Source organism: Typopeltis vanoorti, chromosome 2 (assembly GCF_054136105.1).
Source record: "Typopeltis vanoorti isolate ZY-2024b chromosome 2, IOZ_Tvanoo_1.0, whole genome shotgun sequence".
NCBI classification, from domain to species: domain Eukaryota; kingdom Metazoa; phylum Arthropoda; class Arachnida; order Uropygi; family Thelyphonidae; genus Typopeltis; species Typopeltis vanoorti.
Genome location: NC_143550.1, coordinates 104,655,086 through 104,676,616, shown reverse-complemented (window position 1 = coordinate 104,676,616; position 21,531 = coordinate 104,655,086). Strand labels below are relative to the sequence as shown.

General features: G+C 35.9%; 1 protein-coding gene across 5 annotated transcripts in view; it reads right to left on the bottom strand.

Annotated features, from left to right (window-relative positions):
- LOC150109305 (irregular chiasm C-roughest protein-like) overlaps positions 1-21,531 on the bottom strand; it is a 641,937-nt gene that overhangs the window by 141,847 nt on the left and 478,559 nt on the right. For all 5 annotated transcript variants that reach the window (XM_090407227.1, XM_090407244.1, XM_090407237.1 and 2 more), the window contains one exon: positions 20,037-20,179. In XM_090407227.1, coding sequence (XP_090263353.1) covers positions 20,037-20,179 — 143 coding nt within the window. The remainder of the gene's footprint in view (positions 1-20,036; positions 20,180-21,531) is intronic.

The window sequence follows — 21,531 nt, the reverse complement described above, 5'->3', positions numbered from 1 at the left end:
AAAAACTTCCAATAACATTTCTCTAATCCAGAGTAATTTAATAATAAGGTGTGACACCTTTTGGCAACTCGTATAGGAAAATATGATTTCTGCATTATTTCAACCTTAGAATCACTACTACAAAAAGTTTCTTGCAGCAAACACAGCTCATTTTATCTGCACTCTCCAATGCATAGGAAAAAATTTACCCCAGATTCTCTAATGATTATCTCATGGAATGCCAACGGCCTTAAAAATAAAATACTAGAAGTACAGGAATTCAATGACAGATATAATCCGGATATATTATTAATTAATGAAACTCACCTGAGACCTGCTGACAATCCTAAATTCAAAGGATATCAGCTCTACAGGAATGATAGACTGGATTACAGAGGTGGTGGCACCGCCATCCTCATCAAAAATCACATCAATCATCATTCTGTAGCCATTCCCACAACCACCAATCTCGAACTTACAGGTATCAATGTCATCACAAACTCTATCGGAAACATAAAAATATATTCTGCTTATAACCCACCATCAAAAACATTGCTGACCACAGATCTGGATGCTATCCTCGGCATTAAACTGCCGGTTATTATTGCAGGAGATTTTAACGCAAAACATCACGCCTGGAGCAGTAGGTCTATAAATAGGAATGGCCGCATCCTCTATAACTACACAAGCTCAAATTGCGCAACTGTGGCTGGTCCCTAAGTGCCAACTCACCACAGTCCTACTGGCTCATCCGACGTCTTGGATATAGCTGTCCTTCAGAATGTTAACCTACAGTACTCCCTGGAATCATTGAATGAGTTATCATCAGACCACAATCCTATTCTGCTCCAACTGGGTTATCAGAGGGATCTTCCCCATTCGCCTCATACCTTCATTCCCTGGGAAAAACTATCCAAAATGCTTCCAAACTACATTGATCCCATCCCTCATATTAATTCCAAGGAAGAAATTGATTCTGCAGTCAATAAACTTACTGATCAAATCAACACAGCCATAGCATCTATCACCTCAAATTCAGTTGCCTTCAAGCCTAAACGACTACCAGATGACATAATGAACTTAATCAGGGAGAAAAATAAAGCAAGAAAAAGATACCACAACACCAGAGCACCCCAAGACAAGAAATATCTCAACAAAATGAACAGTGCAGTGAGAGATGCACTTAAAGTCCATAGAAACAAACTATGGGAAGATAAATTAGCCTCCATATCACCTGGTGATCAATCCGTTTGGAAGTTCCTGAGAAACATCAAAAACAAAAACAAATCTCTTCCTCCTCTCAAATCTGACCTGAACATTGTTTACACAGATGCAGAAAAAGCCGAAACTATAGCTAAAAATTTAGAAAAACAGTGTAGCCCTTCATACAATAATCTAAATTTCAATCATATTTACAAAGTCCACCGCCACGTCAGACACGTGTTAAAACGGCCTGATACCTGTACTAGCCAACTCACACCTATTTTCCCAGCTGAAATTTATGACATTATAAAGAATTTAAAGAATAAAAAAGCTCCAGGGCCTGACGGCATCTCCAACAAAGTTATTAAATTGCTACCCCGAAAGGCCATCGTATATCTCACAACAATAATAAATGCTATGTTCAGGTTTAAGTACTTCCCCTCTGCATGGAAGTTGGCAGACGTAGTTCCTATATACAAACCAGGCAAGGATCCTCAGCAGCCTCAAAGCTATCGTCCCATAAGTCTGATATCTAATCTGGGCAAAATAGCAGAAAAAGCTATCCTTTCCAGAATTCAACTTTCAGTAAAAAAATTAAACATCCTTCCTTCAGAACAGTTTGGTTTTCGCCAATTTCACAGTACCACCCAACAAATTCACAGACTAATAGAATTCATTATCACAAGTTATAATTGGCATCAATACACCGGGGCAGTTTTTCTTGATTTAGAGAAGGCGTTTGACAAGTTATGGCACTTTGGACTACTATACAAGTTGATTTTAGCTGGCATTCCATCAGATCTAGTTCAAATTATAAAGTCATTTCTTAGTGACAGACGAATGCAAGTCAAACTAAATGATATATTATCTACCCAACGACGCATCTTGGCAGGAGTTCCTCAAGGGTCCCTTCTGGCACCGATACTTTTCACGATTTACATGGCGGACATTCCGCACAATCCAATGTCATCCATCATTGCCCTATACGCAGACGACACAGCTATACTAGCCAGATCTATTAAACCTCACCTTGTCACCAAGAAACTGCAAGAAAATCTGCAGAGATTAGAGCACTGGTTCTCGGAATGGAGACTGCAAGTAAACCCTCAGAAGAGTATTGCCATGCTCTTCACTAAAAACTCAATACTCCCCAAAGATGATATCTTCCTATTTAATACCAAGATTCCCTGGAAAGCAGAAGCCAAATATCTGGGTGTACTGCTGGACAGAAAACTAACTTTCAGTTCACATATAAAAGCCTCATGTTCAAAAGCATCAAGAGTCATTGCACAGCTTTACCCTCTTATCAATAGGAATAGCAAGCTGGATACCAAAATAAAACTGCTCCTTTATCAACTGTTGATTCGACCCATTATCACTTACGCATCCCCAGCCTGGAGTCACACCTCAAGTACACATATCCTCAAACTACAGAAAGTGCAAAACAAATGTCTCCGCATGATATTAAACGCACCATGGTACGTCAGAAATGTCCAACTTCACCGGGATACAAATATCCCCTACATCTATTCTTTCCTGCAGTCTTCAGCAGTGAAGTTCTTCTCAGTGTCCTCTTCACATCCAAATGAATTAGTGCAACAAGCAGCAAATTATGATGAAACAGACTTCTCAAAATATAGGAGACCGAAGGCCATCCTACTTCCAAATGAAGATCTCTGAATCGCACCCACTCAAGCAGAGCTCTTAGCTCATAAACTTTTCCTCACACAGTAATCCTTATCAGATAGCAGGGAATAAAAAAGCATTTTGCTTCGCCCTTATAGTCAGCAACGTCTTGCGTCTTGCTTAGAATCACTTCTGGGTCTGGGCTCCCACTGATGTGCTTTTGTGCAGAAGTGGTTGTAGCCAATGAAGTTTTAACTGAGGTTCAGCTATTTCTGGCTCTCACGAATGAGTGTTTGCGCAGAAGGGATGGTGCTTTCCCTGGATAGGAGTGGCTCTGCTTGGGGGTAGGGCTTTGCCTGTCTCTGAGTGAGGCCAATGCTGAGTTAAATGATCACTCAGGTTGCATTAAAGAGCCACATTGTTGGGTGATCAGAGTGATCGCACAAATTTTTGGAGATGTAACCCCGCATTTAAACAGGTAAGCTGGTCTGGGTAGTAACCCTTCCTATAATGCTTAGCATTATACATGTCTGTAAGGAGATGTGCTTTGCATCATGGGATGTGAAGTCATACCACCTTTACCACGAGTTGCCTCAGTCCTGAAAATACTTCAGGCACAAACTTTGTTTGCTCACCTCTGGGTTACCTCCTTCACGACCTTTGCAATATGTTTCCTGAATTTCCCCGTACTAGTTCCAGTACAGTTCCTCCAACAGTGTAGGCAGCCTCCCATCGACGTATCCCAAACTTCATGACATTTAGCAACATTAAACTGAAACCCCGATTCATTTGCCCATCTGTTCAGTTTGTTCAAATCCTCTTGCAGGGCTACCATATCTACACTATTACTAACCCTTCCCAGCTTCACATCATCTGCAAACAACTGAATATCCCCCTGCAATCCACTGACAATGTCATTGATGTAAAAGTTAAACAATACAGGTCCCAGTACTGAGTCCTGTGGGACCCGCTTGTAACCTTCTGCCTCCTTGATATTGCTCCCTCATACACAACTCTCTGATAGCTATCAGATAGCCAATCCTGAATCCATTTCACTAACCTGACATCTAAACCCATGTACTGTAACTTAAATATCAGCTTATTGTGTGGCACCCTATCAAATAATTTGTAAAACTTAAAAAAAATGGCAGAATATGCTTTTCCTTCATCTACCACTCTTGTCACTTTATTATAAAAAGTAATCATATTACTAAAGCAAGAGTGCCCCATAACAAATCCATGTTGACTCTCACAGATAACATTAACCTTATCTGCCCAATGCTGTATATATATGGCTCTCACTAATTTCTCCAAGATCTTAGCAACTACTGATGAAACACAAACTGGTCTATAATTTGACACTTTCAGTCTACTCCCCCCCCCCCCCTATGCAATGCCACTATTTTCCACTCCTTGGCCAGACTCCTTGAAAAGCCTGGTCAACGGAGCTGTCAGTTCTTAAGCACATTCTCTCAAAACCTGTGGCCAAATTCCATCCAGTTTCACTGCTTTATCAACATCCAGAGTACTCAGTATTTGAAACGCACTCTCCTTTTGCACTTCTAAACCTACCCTGTCCCTATAGCATTAAAACCTACTTCTCCAGGATGAAATACTCCAATAAAGTGTTCATTGAACAACTACACAATGTCCTTTGCATCAGTCACTCTCCATTCCCGTTTTTATCCAACGTCATTCTTCCACAATCATTTCTCCTCCTACTGGCCACATAGCTAAAAAATTCCTTAGGATTTTCTTTGGATCTCAGGGCCCTACACTGGTTGTTTGATATTGTTTGTCATCCACTTTATACCAAATTGTGTCATTTTCTTCACTCATGGTACAGCATACTATTGTTGCTAATAAATATTCCTTCACGATTTTCCAAGCACTAATGATATCTGTGATAAATGATACAAGACATTTGTCCCTCAAGAATTCTAGAAATTCCATTCCCATATTAATACATGCAGTTTCCTCTTCCAATTTATTCTGCTATAGTTAAAATCTCCCATTACAATCATTCTTCTTGCAATTGTCAAGCTCAACTGCCTAAACATCTTCTTCTAAACATCTCCCTATGCTCCCTGGCTTGTAGCAACACTCCACTAAATATCCTGTCTTGTCCACCTTTACCTCATACCATATGCTTTCAAAACCATTAATGCCATTTGCCCTCCAAATCTTCCACTCTGAGAGAACATAAGTCATCACTTATCATAAGCAGTACTCCACAGCCTATCTTGTCGAAAAATGCTGTACCCCGCTACTTCTATTCCTGTTAGTATATCATCTTCCGTCAACTATGTCTCGGAGATCCCAATAATCTTTGGACAGGCTGATGCTATCTGCTACCACCAATTTATCTCCTTTATTCTGGATATTCCTGGCATTAGTATAAAGCATAAAAATGTCACTGTTTCTATACCTATCATTATCCCCTTCAGACTCCACTGGATTCAGCATTATCCGATATATTTCCCCTTCTCCCAAGCACCTATTCCCACAAGAGGCCACCCCCTGCTACCATCTACCCTGATAATTCTTTGACACACTGACTTGTTCAAAGAACAGTATTCTCTCAGATACCCACATCCTTCCTCATTCAAATGTAAGCTGTCTTTGCATACAATTCCTTTCTGTCCTCAAATGCCTCCAAGCATGCATGTATTTGACACATTCTAGTTATCATACTGTTCATTATAAATGCTTTTCTCCTCAGCTCCTCATTATCATACCTGGGCAACACACACACACTCTCTTCCCTCTCTAAGTCTTCTTCCATACAATCACAAGCATGAACCTCAGATCTCTTACCACCCGATTCACACTGTCTCTCAAGTTATTCGTGGCCACCATCATAATCAATCTCATCCACCCTTCCTTTGGCCCCTCTTAATTGCCATAGCCACACTTTCTTTTGTTCCTCCAGGCAAACACTCTGCAGCCATTCTGTCTTGCACACCATGGGTCATTGAGTCTCTACATCACACATCTCACTAATCTGTTCCTGCCTTGCTCACCTGATTCCCCCCCCCCCCCTCTCTCCTATAACACTGCTGTCCTGGTATCTCTCCATCCCTGGTTCCATCACTCCCTCACATTTTTCTCATTCTCTCTCTTCTGCTGTTTCTATTTTCTCCTATTCTGTCATTTCCATACCCCTCTCTCACTCCTACTCTGATTTTCTTTGCATTCATTGTTTCCATTCACTTAATCTCTTCTTTCATGCTTCTCAACTTGTTCCCGAGACATTTCACCTCCTCTTCCAATGCATCTATCTCTCTTAATAAAATAATTTTCATTTGTCTACTAATTTACACCTTGTATTATCAATTAATATGGAAATATGCTCATGAAAACGTAAAGTGATAATTATATGTGAAATCTGTTAACATAGTTAAAAGTGTCTCATCTACAGATGAAGTTATCTTTCAGGCAGCAAAATCTGACATGAACATCATGAGCATGTAAATTTCAGTTTATTTCATCCTTATCAAATTCTGCTGTATAACCATAAAGGATATAGTGAATACTATGATTTCACTATATGATTTACACTATTATTAGTTCCTATCAGTTAGAACTTCAGTTTTATCAGATTGACATTTCACTGTTCTAAGACAGTACTAACTATATCAATCCACCTAGATTTAGGTCCTCCTCCTCTGTGTCTTTTTTTTCAGCCATTTTGACACACACCTATTTTGCTAACCATTCCTCTACCATTCTATTTAAATTACCATGCCATCTTAAATTAACTCTGCTCACATATTCTTTGCTAACAATGTCAAGCTTCTTCCTAATCCTAATATGTACATTTTTCACTACTACTGATCTGTTCACTCTCTTATTTTTCTTACAACTCTTTCTGTGGTCTTTAATCTTAGATCAAATATTCATTTTTAACCCAGCTCTTAGATTCATAAGTTAAAAATCAGTTTAAACACTGTTATGAATTCTACTAGTTTAGTTTAGTTAATTTCTCTCTCTCTTATTCCATACAAATTTATTCATTTGGGACTTTCATTATACCAGCTTTGCTTATTCTATAATCTATTTCCATATTTAATTTGCCATCATCACTAAACATCGTGCCTAAATAATTGAAATATTTTATTTATTCTGTAGGTTCACCATTCAGATTTTCCATGTTCCTGCCTATTTCTCTAATTTTTGTCTTTTTATTGCTGATTTTCAAGTCAGTTTCATTACAGCAATTATTTAATTTATTTATAGAATCCTGAAGACTCATACTGGATTTATTTAGGCAGATGTATAACTACATTTACATAAAGAGCTGAGTTGAATATCTCTAATTTTTATAACAGGTTTAATGCCACTTTCCTTCATAGCGTAAATGACATAGGTCATGAATAAGAGTGGTGATAGCATACAGTTTTGTCTTATACCTGATTTTGCATCAAACCATCTTCCTGTACCTCCCTCGATTCTGTCTGCTGACTTACAATGTTTTGCTCTGTAAAATGTCCCATTTACCCCCATATAACGATGGTGTTTTGAAGAATTTTTCTCTTGCTAACTTGTCATGTTCCTTTTCCATATCTACAAAACTTAAATATGGATCCTTGTTATATTCTGATGATATCTAAACCTCTTCTCAAGTGTGAATGCATAAATCTTGCTTGGAACACTCAATAGGGAAATTCCTCTGTAATTCAGTTTTCATAAATATTAATTCCTCTGTAATTCATATTTATTTATTTCCCTTTTTTATAGCTAGTTACCATGAGTGCTCTACTCCACTCAACCAGATCTTTGACCATCAACCCAATGGCACCCAATCAACTCCACTACATAGTGCAATTTAGAACTTGAGCCTCCTTTTGTTTCTCTTCTTCAGTGTTTTGCCTATCTATATAGTGCCTGATTCTTGTTGAAAGGCTTATACGCTGGTTAAACATGATTTCGGCAACATCACGTTGCCATCTTCTTGGGAGCTTAAAATAAAGAACAGGTGCATGCAAGTGCTACATAACAGCAAATGAGAAACGAAGCGAGGAAGCTACCGTTTTCCTAAAGTCCTGATTGGGCTGAAGTTCTTCTGATATATGTTTCCCAAATTTGGGGCAGTCTTATGCACCCAAATTTGTTGAGGTTTGGCATGTTCCTAAGGGCTGAGGCTGATTCCATGAATAGTCTTTCATATTTGAGCTTGCTGCGGTGTATTACTGTGGCTTTCTTCCACCTTATTCTGTGGCGGGTATCCAGAGCATGGTCTGCAAGCCCAGAGTGGCTGTACTGGTGAAATCGGATGTAGTCCTTGTGTTCTGAGATTCTGATATTTGCTGTCCTGCCTGTTTGGTCAAAGTAGGATAATTTACAGCAGCAAGGGACCTGGTATACACCAGGTAGGTCTAGGGGAAGTGGTTGGTCTTTAGTGGAGCGGATAAGGGATGCCAATTTTCTATATGGTCTGTAACAGGTGGTTAAATCATGTTTTTTTAGGATTTTGTTGATTTTTTCCGAGGTGCCTCGGATGTAAGGGACGGTGATAGATTTAGAGTAATCTTTTTGATGAAGGGGGTGAGGGTGGATAACTGGTTTAAGTATTTTTTGGATTTTTTTTTTGGGGGGGGGGGGGGGAGTAGCCATTGGCTGAGAAAGTATTAAGGATGTGATTTAGTTCAGTGGTTAGGGCTTGAACATATAAGTTTTGCCCTGTTGAATAGTGTCTTAATAACTCCATATTGTTGAGGGGATTGTTGGTGAATGTATCTGCCTGTATGGGTGAGTTTTCTATAAACTGAGAAAACCGAGGTTCCATCAGGTTGGCAGGTGACTAGTAGGCGGGATGGGGAGGCTATTGTTTTTCTCTTTTTCTAGGGTGTTGGTTGTTTAAGTGTGTTAAGAAGGAGAGGAGTGTATCCAGGCCATGTGGCCAAATAGCGAACACATCTTCAACGTAGCGAAGCCATACGTAGGTTTTTGTGGGGCTGAATTTAAGGCTTTCTCTTCAAAAGTCTCCATAAAGAAGTTGGCCAAAGGTGGGGAAAGTGGTGAACCCATGGCTGTCCCCTCTATCTATTTGTAGAATTTTTCCTGCCAAACGAAATAGCCTGAGTTCATTGTGAACTGAAATAGGGCTGAAATATCAGGAGGAAATTTAGCTTGGATTAGCTCCAAGGTTTCTTTGAAGGGGACATTTGAGAATACGGAGGAGATGCCAAAACTGACCATTATGTCATTATGTTGAAGTGTAAGGTTTTCTATACTGGCTTTGAAGTGAGCTGAGTTTTTTATGTGTGATGGTGTATTGCTTGTATAGTGTGACAGCACTTTGGCTAAATACTTAGCTAGTTTGTAAGTGGGGGAATCAATGCCATCCACTATGGGACGTAATGGCACCTTTTCTTTGTGTATTTTTGGGAGCCCATATATACGGGGGGATCTAGAGTTATATGGTTTTCCACTAGAAATATAAATTTCAGTGTACGCTGTCAATTCCTTAATTATTAGTTATCATATATAGTGCCTGAGCATTCATATCTTTACATCTGTGTTGTTCCAAGATGATGCCAATCTGACTTTGGCAAACTATTAATTAAAGTATTTTAGTTAAATACATCATCTACATTTCCTCTTTCCTAAAAATTACAATATACAATCTCAGTATCATTGTTCAAATCCCTGGTGGTTCAAAAATCATTTATAACCACAAAAGAAATAAAATAGAGATATATAAGTATGATTTTTTTCTTTTTCTTACTTTTCCTGGAATTTGTGTGTGTAATGGCTCAAAAAAATTCCTCTACTTCTTTCAGAAGAACTGTTTATAAGACCATAGGTACAAACTACAACTTGTGTAAAAATAAAACATAGCATTGAAAAAATATAAATTTTTTCAATGCTATAAATATAAATCTTTGTTCATGTAATAAATGTTAATTTTAGATATCATTCTGGAGAACACATAAAAATAAGCATGTAATGATTCTGAAGTTATCTGGTGTAAGGCCCATCCCCATTTGTTCTAATTTGCATAATAGAATTCCATGTGGTATTCTGTCAAATGCCTTTGCAGAATCACCGCATAGCCATTTCCTTTATTCAACTCTGCTGTTACTCTATTATAAAAAGATAGTAAATTATTATTATTAAACAAGACCTCATGGAGTCAAAGACTCATCTAGGAGGATGAATTACTTAAATTACTTAAAATTACTTAAATTACTAAGGCATTGCCAGTTCCCTTGCAAAACCCAAGCTGATATTCCATCTAATCCCACAGCTGTATTTACATTGAGATTCTGCAATATCCTAAGAATCTTCAATTCATCCACCTCTTTTTCCCACATTAGTGTCTGTCACATAGGTAAAAGCAGTAACCTCACTAAGATGATAATACCCTTGCAAAGTGGTCACTCAATAACTCAACTATTTTATCCACTTCTGTCTCCTTGTGACCATCACCACTCATTAACGTTAATTTTCCATAATCATTCTTCCTCCTACTTGCCACATAACAAAAAAACTCTTTGGAATTTCCTTCGGCCTGCTCAGCTAGATTCTTCTCGTAATCTGATTTTTGCCTTCCTTGTCATGCTGGTCAACCTTTCTTGTTATATACTCTACACAGCATTTTCTTCTTTTTCTTCTTGAGCTCATGCTTAATGATATTACTCACCCATCTACCTGATTAACCCTCCTTACCTTAGGTATACAATTTAATACTGATTCCTCTAGATCAGTGTTTCTCAAAGCGTGGTACGTGAATCCCCGGGGGGGTCCGTGGCAATTTTCAGCTATGCATCATTAACACATGGAATAAAGTTTAAGTTTGAGATCGTAAAACGTTCCTATTGTATCACTGAATAAGGTACAGAGACATCTGCAGGCTGTGTAATATGTTTCTCAACAAACAGTGTAATTAGAGACAACTGGGAAAAAAACGGAACTAATGAATTGCATGACCCCTCCCACATAAAATGCTGTATAGTAGACAATCAAAACCATATGATGCACCAGCAACATATGGTTTTGTTTGAGTGAACATGTTAAAACTAAGAAATATATAGTGAATGTGTTTCAGATATTATGTAAGGAATTCGGTTGAAGAGAATTAGCATTTCAACTGAACTGTCTGCTTGCCTTTGTCAATTAGTAGCGCGATCTTTTGTTAATACCGCACCAATCATATGAACGTCTTCATAGCTGCTTTATCTCTACTGGCCTACCATTGCTGTCTGTTTCAAGTTCTGCTTTCACTAGCCATTTGTTGAAGGACTGTTCATTAAATACGGTAATTTTTTTTAGCTTTCAAATTCTTAAGTATTGATCACTGGATAAAGACTGGATTTTTAAAATGCACAAAAGAGAGGAACATAGTAGATACAAGTAGCTGTCAGCAACAAGAAAATGTTGATATTGTATCTGGATCAAGTGAAATTGATAAGTGTGTGTCGTCTGACATCTCTAAAGAACCAACTAGGAAGAAGATGAGAAAACTTCGTAAGTACGATATAAATTACTTGAAATGTGGATTTTCATGGATGGGAAATGAAGAGGAACCTATTCCATTATGTGTAATTTGCGGTGAAACTTTAAAAAATGAAAGCATGAAACCATGTCATTTAAATCGCCATTTTGAATCGAAACATAATGAATGCAAGGACAAACCTGTCGAATATTTTCAAAATAAACTAAAAAATTTAAAAGAATCTCAAAAAGTGATGTCGATCGTGTCAGGAGGGGTGAAAACATGAAGGCTAGCTTCATATCATGTGTCGCTATTAATAGCAAAAAGTGGTGCAGCGGAAACAATTGGTGACACTTTGGTCAAGCCTGCAGCAAAAATAATAGCGGAAATTATGATCGGAGATAATGCAAAAAGATCTTTTGATCGGATTTGCCTTTTAAATAGTTCATTGAAGAATCACTGAAATGGCTGAAAATATAAAACAAACATTGTTATCCAATATACGTAAGAGTCGTTATTATGCATTTGCAGGTAGATGAATCCACCGACATTACAGATTTTGCAAATCTTCTAGTGTTTGTTAGGTACGAAAAAAATCAAAAAATTCATGACGACCTTTTATATTACCAACCCTTGCCAGAACATACAACAGGAGAAGAAATATTCAACAATAGAAATACCTTTATGCATCAAAACAAGCTTGATTGGAAAAGTTGTATTGGAATAAGCACTGACAGAGCGAAATCCATGGTCGGATCTAAAACAGGCTTGTTTCAAGCTGTTGCACCAAATGCAAAGTCGACACACTGCTGCATACACAGGGAGGCTTTAGCTACACATATGATGTCTACAGACCTAAGAAAAGTTTTTGATGAAGCTGTAAAAATCATAAATTATATTAAAGGCTGTCCTCTAAATGTCAGACTTTTCTCTCAACTTTGCAAAGAAATGGGAAGCAACTATACACAACTTCTTTTCTATACCGATGTTCATTGACTTTCCCGTGGAAAAGTCCTTACTCATTTATTTGAACTCGGAATGAACTACAAGTTTTTCTTGATGAAAAGTTTGAATTGAAAAAGCATTTACATAATTGCAAATGGCTCAGTCAATTAACATACCTGGCAGATATATTTACTGTATTAAATAGTCTTAATTTATCTTTACAAGGCAAGGAAATTTCTATATTTCATGTCCAAGATAAAGTGAACGCCACGTTGGCAAAAATGAAGTTATGGCAAAAGTGGGTTGGTAATGGAGAATTTGATGCGTTTCCATCGCTTCATGAATTGCTCGCAAGTTCAAATGAACAAATTGATGATGATGTGAAAATTACTATCATGCAGCATTTAAAAAGCTTACAAATGAATCTAGAAAAGTATTCCCTGAATTGGACATTAATATTAAGTGGATAAGATACCCCTTCAATAAAAACAAATTTATGCCAAAGGGTCTATTGTTAACCTCCCTACCGGCTAGGACGTCTATAGACGTCCAGATAAATCTGGATGCGATTCAATACACCTGTTGAAAGAACATGGATAAGAAGTGCAATTCGGCCAGCATGTCCATTAGAAAGTGTGATAATCCCTCACGCTGAAGAGCGCACTTAATCAGATTATCTCAGGCTCATAGCTGTGTCTCAGTTACCTCTAACAAGAAATGCATTTCCTTGTTCTATGCTGGGTAACTGAATTTTAGTTATATTGGATAAACTAAAAATATAGAAATTATTTTTATTTTCTCTTTTTTATTGTAAAAAACAATTTTAATGCCCGGACAAAATAAAGATCCTTGCCTAATTTCTTCACTTAAATATTGCGTTACATTCCAGAACCAATTTAGTTTTTAATTTTTTTGCTAATTTTTTTCTAATTGCTTACTCCACAAACCATTTTCTTTGTTCTCGAAGAAATTAATTCACAATAATTATTTGAAATATTATTTAACAATACCAGCTGCCGACGTTTGATATTATATTATATTTTTGTTCAAAATCATGATTCGAAGTATACTTCCCAGATTTCCTGAAGGACATGCTTGAGCGACTTTGCTTTATAAAGAATAATGAAATTCTTTAAACATATCACTAATTTTTTTCCTTTATATTGTATTCTACTGTTCTTTTCACTTTCACCTTCTTGGTTTCCCTGTATAATTGGTCATTACAAAATAAAATTAACGGTTATGATTTAAATTGATATGTATATATTTTCTGCTAGTTCAGATATTATGCTCCAAATTTATAATAAGCAATACTTTTGCTTATATATGTATATATTTAAATTACAAAGTTTTGGTATTAAAAATTTCCACTATGAAAGTTCGACAGAATCAACAATATTATTGTCATATTTCTTTTTCTCGTGTGGGAGGAAAACGGTAAAATGCCACTCTTGTAATTGTATCAGATGTTCTAATGGCAAAAATAGTAAGAAAAAAAAATCATTTGTACTTTCTTTTCAAAACACAAAGTGAGAACATTGTAAATTCACCCAATGAAAAAGAAAATACTCCATATTTTTCTTGTGCTATCTGATTTTTTTCTTGTAGTACAAAGAAGAAATCACTGCGCATAAGATGGTAGAATACAAGAGGGCAGAAATCTGTAGATTGATTACATTATAGCTGATAGAGAATTCATGCCAGAAAAATTATTTATGTAAGAGTTCTAACATCAGCAGATATAACGATATTTTCTTCTAGTTTAGATAGGTGACATTATTAAAGTAGCTAAATCTTTGCTACTATTTACACTAAAATGAATGGGCATGTGTCCCAAGTGATTTACGTTCAAAACAAGTTGAAAGTTTATTTTCCACTTGGTTAGAGTGTAATAAATTTAGTTTAATCCTTTATCCAAGTGTGAGCAAACAAAGTTTGCGCCTGAAAGTATCTTCAGGACTGGGTTAAGGTGGTACACACCAGGGCAACTCGTTGCAAAGGTGGAGCAAGCTACCAACACTCCTATCCTAGTATCTCCTATAATGCAAAACACATCTCCTTGCGGATATGTCTATTGTTATGCATTAAGGGAAGGGCCACTACCCAGACCGGTTTCGACCTTTATTGAGGTCTCTTCAGTGGGAGCCAGGCCCAAGTCGAGATATCAGGCAGAAGCATTTGCAGGTCATCTCCACCTATAGGAATTGCCAATTGGTGTGCCACCCTTTTTTAATAAATTACTCTGGATTTAGAGAAAGATGTTGAAAGTTTATTTTCCACTTGGTTAGAGTGTAATAAATTTAGTTTAATCCTTTATCCAAGTGTGAGCAAACAAAGTTTGCGCCTGAAAGTATCTTCAGGACTGGGTTAAGGTGCACCTTTGCAACGAGTTGCCCTGGTGTGTACCACCTTAACCCAGTCCTGAAGATACTTTCAGGCGCAAACTTTGTTTGCTCACACTTGGATAAAGGATTAAACTAAATTTATTACGTTCAAAACAGTTGTCTTGCGAACGATTTATAAAATAAATTCTCTGAAATATATGCAAATTGAATAAGTCTTCAATATAACCTTCCTGCCCTCCCCAAAAAATAAGATTATGTGAAGTATATGGTCCTTTTCTTTTAAAATAATTCAAGTCCTCTTTTTCAGATAATTATATGAAATAATTTATAATTTTTCGATAATAAAAATGAAACTGATCGTTATAAATTAAGAACTTATTTCAGCATAAATACTGTATCAGCCTGTAAAAGAAATGTCTGTATTTTCTTCTATGTTATATGTCTACTAATCAACAATTGAAAACAAAACACGGCATTCTTGATGTATCTCGGACTATAGCTTGAGGCACTTTAGTGTCACTTCTAGCTAAGTGTTCTCAATTTTCTTCCTCAATAGCACTGAGAGTAATCTAAGCCTTTACCTTTCCCACCAGCTAAGAGGATTACTACAAGTATTTCTAAGACGTAGATTACTTCAGATATAGCACCCAGAAGCATAAGTAAAAATATTTAGATTATTTTAAGAAAAAGAAACTAAAATAATACTACTGAACTTTCTTTTGTGTGGTATGCATATAAACAATTTTATGTGGTGAAAATATACCATAGTATTTCTAAAATTTCAAATCATTTCAGCAGACAGTAGAACAGCTGGTTTTAGATTGCAAAGAAATAGTGCAGAATTAGAAGCTTCAGGGTACAACAATATTATTGCCTTATTTCTTTTGTCGAAACGATAAAAGAAGTTATAGATTTTGAATACTGTCTAGAAATGTTTTCTAACCTGTAGAAATTTAGAGTGGTTATGTAATTGAATTCCAGGAGAGGATAAGGATGGGGAGGGGGTAAGCATTAGCAAATATTCAAAATGAGCATAAATGTTGAATTATTCTGTATATGATATCCTTCATATTATATTTTCAACATATCTACGGTGGTTACGCACTGGATATTATAGTAATGTGCATCCTACAAAAAAAAAAAAAAAGAAAAGGCGAAGAATCCCTGCTAAAACATCATTGGATATAAATTTTTGATACTAAAAAGATTCACAATCGGAAACCGAGTTATGCAATATAACATCGTTTGTTGTTCATAAAACAAAACAAAAAAAATTCGTTTCTAAAACTGAAATGTGATGATCCATATAACAGTATTTTGCTAGGAAAGAAAGCAAAAGGTCATATTAATTTCAATAAATATTATTTAAAAATATAAATACGTGACATAATATGTTCAATGCAAACATCTGAAAATTCGCGAAAAAAGTTGTTTCTATATTGGAACAACCAGTGCAACTGTTCCGTTGCAGTGATTTGAAGAATAAATTTAAAATACAGCAGAATTTGCTGCTACTAAATAGATTCATTGCAAAGGCTGATCGATGGTCATTTCAGGATTAATTATTTTCGCACATGTGAAATTCGTTTCAAATTTTGAAGAAACACAATAAATCATTTTAGAGGCAAAAAAGTCAAATATTTTAGGACAGTAAAGAAAATTCCAAGTAAAACAGTGTGAGTAAAGACAGGTGACACAAACTGTTAGTCAGACACTAACAGTTAATCCACGAATGGCTCTAAAATAACCGTGAAGGGATTAACGGTGGAAGGAGGTAATGGCATGATGAAAGGGACAATGCCGATGAAGTTTTGATCCATGCAGAATGCTATGGTGGGCTGGATATTTCATCCACCTCAGCCGGTAGGGAGGTTAATAGAAGAAGAACAACTTTTAGAACTAGCTTTTGATGGTTTCCTAAAAAATAAATACAGCGAGAATACGTTATCATCATTTTGGCTACAAATACAGAATGAATTTCCTGAATTAATAGATAAAGCTCTATGGTTCATTTTTCTATTTCCAAGTTCATATCTGTGCGAAGTTGGATTTTCGGCCCGTGTAGATATTAAGACAAAGAAGAGGTATAGATGTCGAACTGCATCTGAGATTGAAATTAACAACTATAGAGCCAAATTTTGCTGAAATTTTATCTCATCATAAGCAATTTCACTCCTCTCATTGATGATAAATTATTTCAAGTAAGTAAAACTTTATAGTATCTTTATAAAGTTTGTTCTATTAAAAATAAATCATATTTTTTGTTTACATGAACATATAAATTCAAATAAAATAGATATTTAATTTTTTAATATTTTAAATTAATTTATTTGTTTTAATTAATCAGAAAAAAAAAAATCAGCTAACGCCTTTTTATTCCTGTATACGGGGAGTAGGCGAGGCCATTTAGCCCTATCTAACTTTTGGAGACTGAGTGGGCAGTTCAATCTCCACTGGTACCAATCAGAGATAGATGGCCCAAGGCTATCACTAATTAAGCGGTACTCTGTGAAGAGAGACGGCTCAAATGTGCAGCCATCTCGTGGTCCCTAACCCTAACACAATATATTTAATGTCTGAAATAATGTGGGTTCTACGGTCGATTTTCTTGAGTTTACAGGACGAAAAACCCGAGTTTCCGGGAGGAAAAACCTGCTTGCCCATGCCAGAGATCGACTAACTCGGGAACCGGTCGAAAAAAGGCTTAGAAAAATTTCCTCTAGTCGCCGACTAGACTCGAAACCAAGTCTTCCTTCATGCGGCCAAGCGCCGTGGTTGGCAAACACCACATCCACCGAGCTACACAGGCCTGTTTTAATTAATTTATTTTTTAATTAATTAATTAGGGGATACTTGGTAATGATGAAAATTTAAGAAGGGGGGTCCGCAGATATTTGAAGTTTGAGAAACACTGCTCTAGATGATCCTTAACTATATCCCATGCACTACTAACATCCTTACCCTGCAGTGTTTTATGCCATGGCACAGATTTAAGCTTCTTCCTAAGCTTGTCATAATCACCTTATAGATCAATCAATCAATCAAGCAAGAAATCGATTTTTAGTCATAAATACATGACCTTTTATATATGTATCCTCTCTTCAGAGCTTCTGTAGCTTATTTGCCCAATACAACTTAACAATGCCTTTGTAGTGTGATGCATTATACTTATTAATGTTAAAATAGCAACCATATTCACTTCTCCAAGCCTAAGTAGAATTTCAGCTTGGAGAAGTGAATGTGGTTGGTACAGAATGTGTTTGGTATTGTTAAGCAGTCTCCTATCCATCTGACCCATCTATTATCTATTATCTTGTACACAACTTGTCATGCAGCAGTCTGTTGAATGCCTTCACAGAATCCAAGAATATCATTATATATGATTCCATCTTATCTAGCACATTCAGCAATTTATCATAAAATACAAATAGACAACTACTAGAGCAAGATTTGCCTTTTAAATCAATGATAACTATCATAGAGAATCCTTTCTGTCAATCTAGTCCTACTACTACTCCCATCTCTCCATTACTTTAACTACAACTGTGGATATATAAACTAGTCAAATAATTGGAAATATTTATCTTGCACCACTTTTGTGCACTTAGCATTATTTTTGCTTTTTTTTTTTTACAAAATGGAGAGTTCCCATTCCTTGGGAATTCTCCATTTTGTAAGATTCTCATTAAACAACCAGGTTTAAGGTTACAGTCAGTGTTTTTGCCCATTCTCTAAGCAAGGGAATTACCTGGTCATATGTCATTCACCTTATTAATATCTAGTCTGCTTTGCCTCATACACCTCTGATTCTTTCACTTCTTCAAATTATTACCATCACCATATACTAGTGTTGCTCTTCTGAAAATATGAAGTTATTTCACACTTATGATTACACTTAGTATAGAGTTAAAATAAAGATATAGTATCTTATAAAGTTTAATACACACTGTAACTATATGGAAAAATCTTTCCACAACTATCTATAGTTTTCAATAATAAGGTGATGCACCTTTTTTCTGCTTTTATGTAGAAAATATATGATTCCTGCATCAATTTGACCTTGGTAACTTCACGAGTCTGGCTCTCACTGATGAGATGTCTGGGTCCCATTGATGACATTTCAATAATGTTTATTTTTGAGCTTGCTTGCTTCCTTGGACAAAGAGCATTTCTGCTTGGTGGTAGATTTTTGCCTATCACTGAGTGGAGTCACTGCTGAGTATCTTGTCCAGGAGTGATTCAGGTCAGTCAGGAATGATGAGTTTAGTGATCCTTTGGGGCACTTACTGGGATTTAGAGTGATCTTGTAGATCACTCAGCATTTTTGGGGAGGTATGACCATACTTTAATAATATCTCAATAAAGGTCGAAACTGGTCTGGGTAGTGACCCCTTCTCATAATGTAAAAGCAGAAGATACTAAGTCATTCCTGGAAGTTGAATAAAGGTGTGGTTAGTAGGGGTGTGAGAACTAGATTTTTTGCTTGGAGAGTTGTGAATGAGTGGAACGGGTTGCCAGGTCAGTTGTGAGTGTTTTGTCTGTTAATGGATTCAAGTAGCAGTATGAAAGATTGTATGGATTGTTTGGGTTTCCTGTGATTAGCCTTCGGACTCCGTGGAAGTGCAATATAATAATAATAATAATAATAATAATTGCTTGCCTGTTGCAATCAGGGGTGAATGCAGGTCTTGAAATTCACGCTTACTCTTGTTATCATTCAGGGCGTGAGAGGTGTGACTGAAGTCTGATTAGCGGAATAATGAATTACTGACCATTTAAAACTATATATTTAGAAATTTATGAACATTTAATCATACAAATACAACATTTATTTTACAAATGATATTCTATCTTTTTCAATTTAGCTACTTGAATACAAATTCTACCCTATGGTTCTTCTTTATGAACTGATCAATAACATCGTCATAAAATGTTGGTTGTAACTTAATTTTTCCAAGCAACATGAACACTTGTAAAGGCTGGCTGTAGCTCACTGGCTGGAACTACTTTGACTGCGTATGGCCTTGTGTTTAAGACGACGTGAAGGGAGCGGAAATGGCCATGCGCATGCATGAAATCACAGTACTGCAGCGAGGACCTGGAAGCTCCTACAACAGAGCAAGCGAAGGCAGCTTTGACTAGAAGAGCAAGCATCGGCCTTCGATACACAACGCAAAGCTCAATTATTGCCGTGCAAACTTAAGATGTCTTCTGTCTACAAAAATAAAAGCCTAAATGGAATGCTTATAAATGCATGCATTTATTAACAAATAAATATTACTTCTTTCTCAATTAATGAGCTTGCGCAGCAAGCATGGAGAATTCGCCCCTGGTTGCAATCCATTTAAACTATGTTATTTTCTATAAATGATGAAATAACATTCATTCTGTAATTACTTATTGAGATATGTGGTAAAAATAAAGATACCAATAACAGTCACGACTTGTGTGCCAAAATATTCCTTCAAAGGAGAGTATTATTTAATATTTATACTTACATTGAACATTAAGTGTATGAGTAGATTTTGTAGTTCCAACTGCATTTGTTACTTCACATGTGATGGTATTTCGATTGTAATCCTTTTTTATTCTTGGTATAAAAAGTGTTGTTGTGTGATCACCAGGTAAAATTTCATCATTTCTGTGAAATAAAAAACATATAATTAGTTTTAATAAGTTAAAATGTAACCTTAAAAAATTATTTGTTAAGAATTTACAAGGATATTTACTTTTAAGATATCATGCATATAAACTAAATTATTAAAATCTAATTCTAAAAGGTTATGGAGCATGATTTTATTAAGATATGTTACACAAAATGGCTGATATTTACAAATAAATCAGTCTATGCATAAGTCTTTTCAGCAGATCCACATGATAATGGTATGTGTGAAATAACATGAGAATTTTATAAGAGATTATAAAAGAAAATAAAAGAACTGTGTTCTAGAGTAAACATTGTTTTTGTGTATTTTAATATTTTTTTGGTCTTTGTGGCAGAAGATAGTGGTAATTACTTTTACACAGCATTCCAGTATCTGTGGTAAATATTTCTCAATGCTTAATGCATTTCCAATAGAAAGATGGTGGCATTTTTAATTACTGTTCCTTTCCCCCCCCCCCCCAGTACATATCCATAATTACCAGTTTGAGTCTATAACAGATATTGAATTTTCAAGACAAATGTCTCTGTGCCAAAAATGTCATACTTTTCATTCTTTTATGATAGAGTTTATTCTTTTATTATGATAATCTAAAGTATTGCTTACATATTAAGTTGAATTCACTTAATATTTTTTTTTCTTCTCAATACAGAAATAATGACAAATTATACAATAGAGGTATCAAGTTTTTCATATATATATTTACGCTTAATAAGAAATTACAATCCCATTTTCATCCATATTTTATCCCAAAATAAGCAAAAAAAAAAAAAAAAAACGTTTTCACATGACATATCTTCACATCAATTTGTCCTTCACATGTGAGAATAAAGCATTCCCATTCCCTCCATATACTTCTGCAGAGCATGTGTAACACCACACATATGATGAAAATGACTTCTCAGACTAGTTTGACTTTTAATAAGTATTAGGGAAAGCTAGATCCATGAAAATGATATTGATACTATACCAATGGCAAAAGTCCTTTCTCACATACAAATATCAAAATCACATATAATATTATCACAATCATGAATCAGAGACAGCTGTGGCAAGTCTATCCCAAAACTGGTTGAAATCTAAAGTATAGTAATATGTTAATATAATACAGTAATAGTAATATAATAATATGGTGATACACCATTTCCTACTTGTGAGAAATATGATCAGACATTGAGAGAGACTTCACCTTACCCACATGTCAATCTCCGAGAAATACAATTTCAATAAAGGTCAAACTGATCAGAGTAGTCTATGCCTATGAAAGGGATGGATGCCTTTTTGCATTATGAAATATAAAGAATATGTAAAGTCAACTGTTCTCTATATA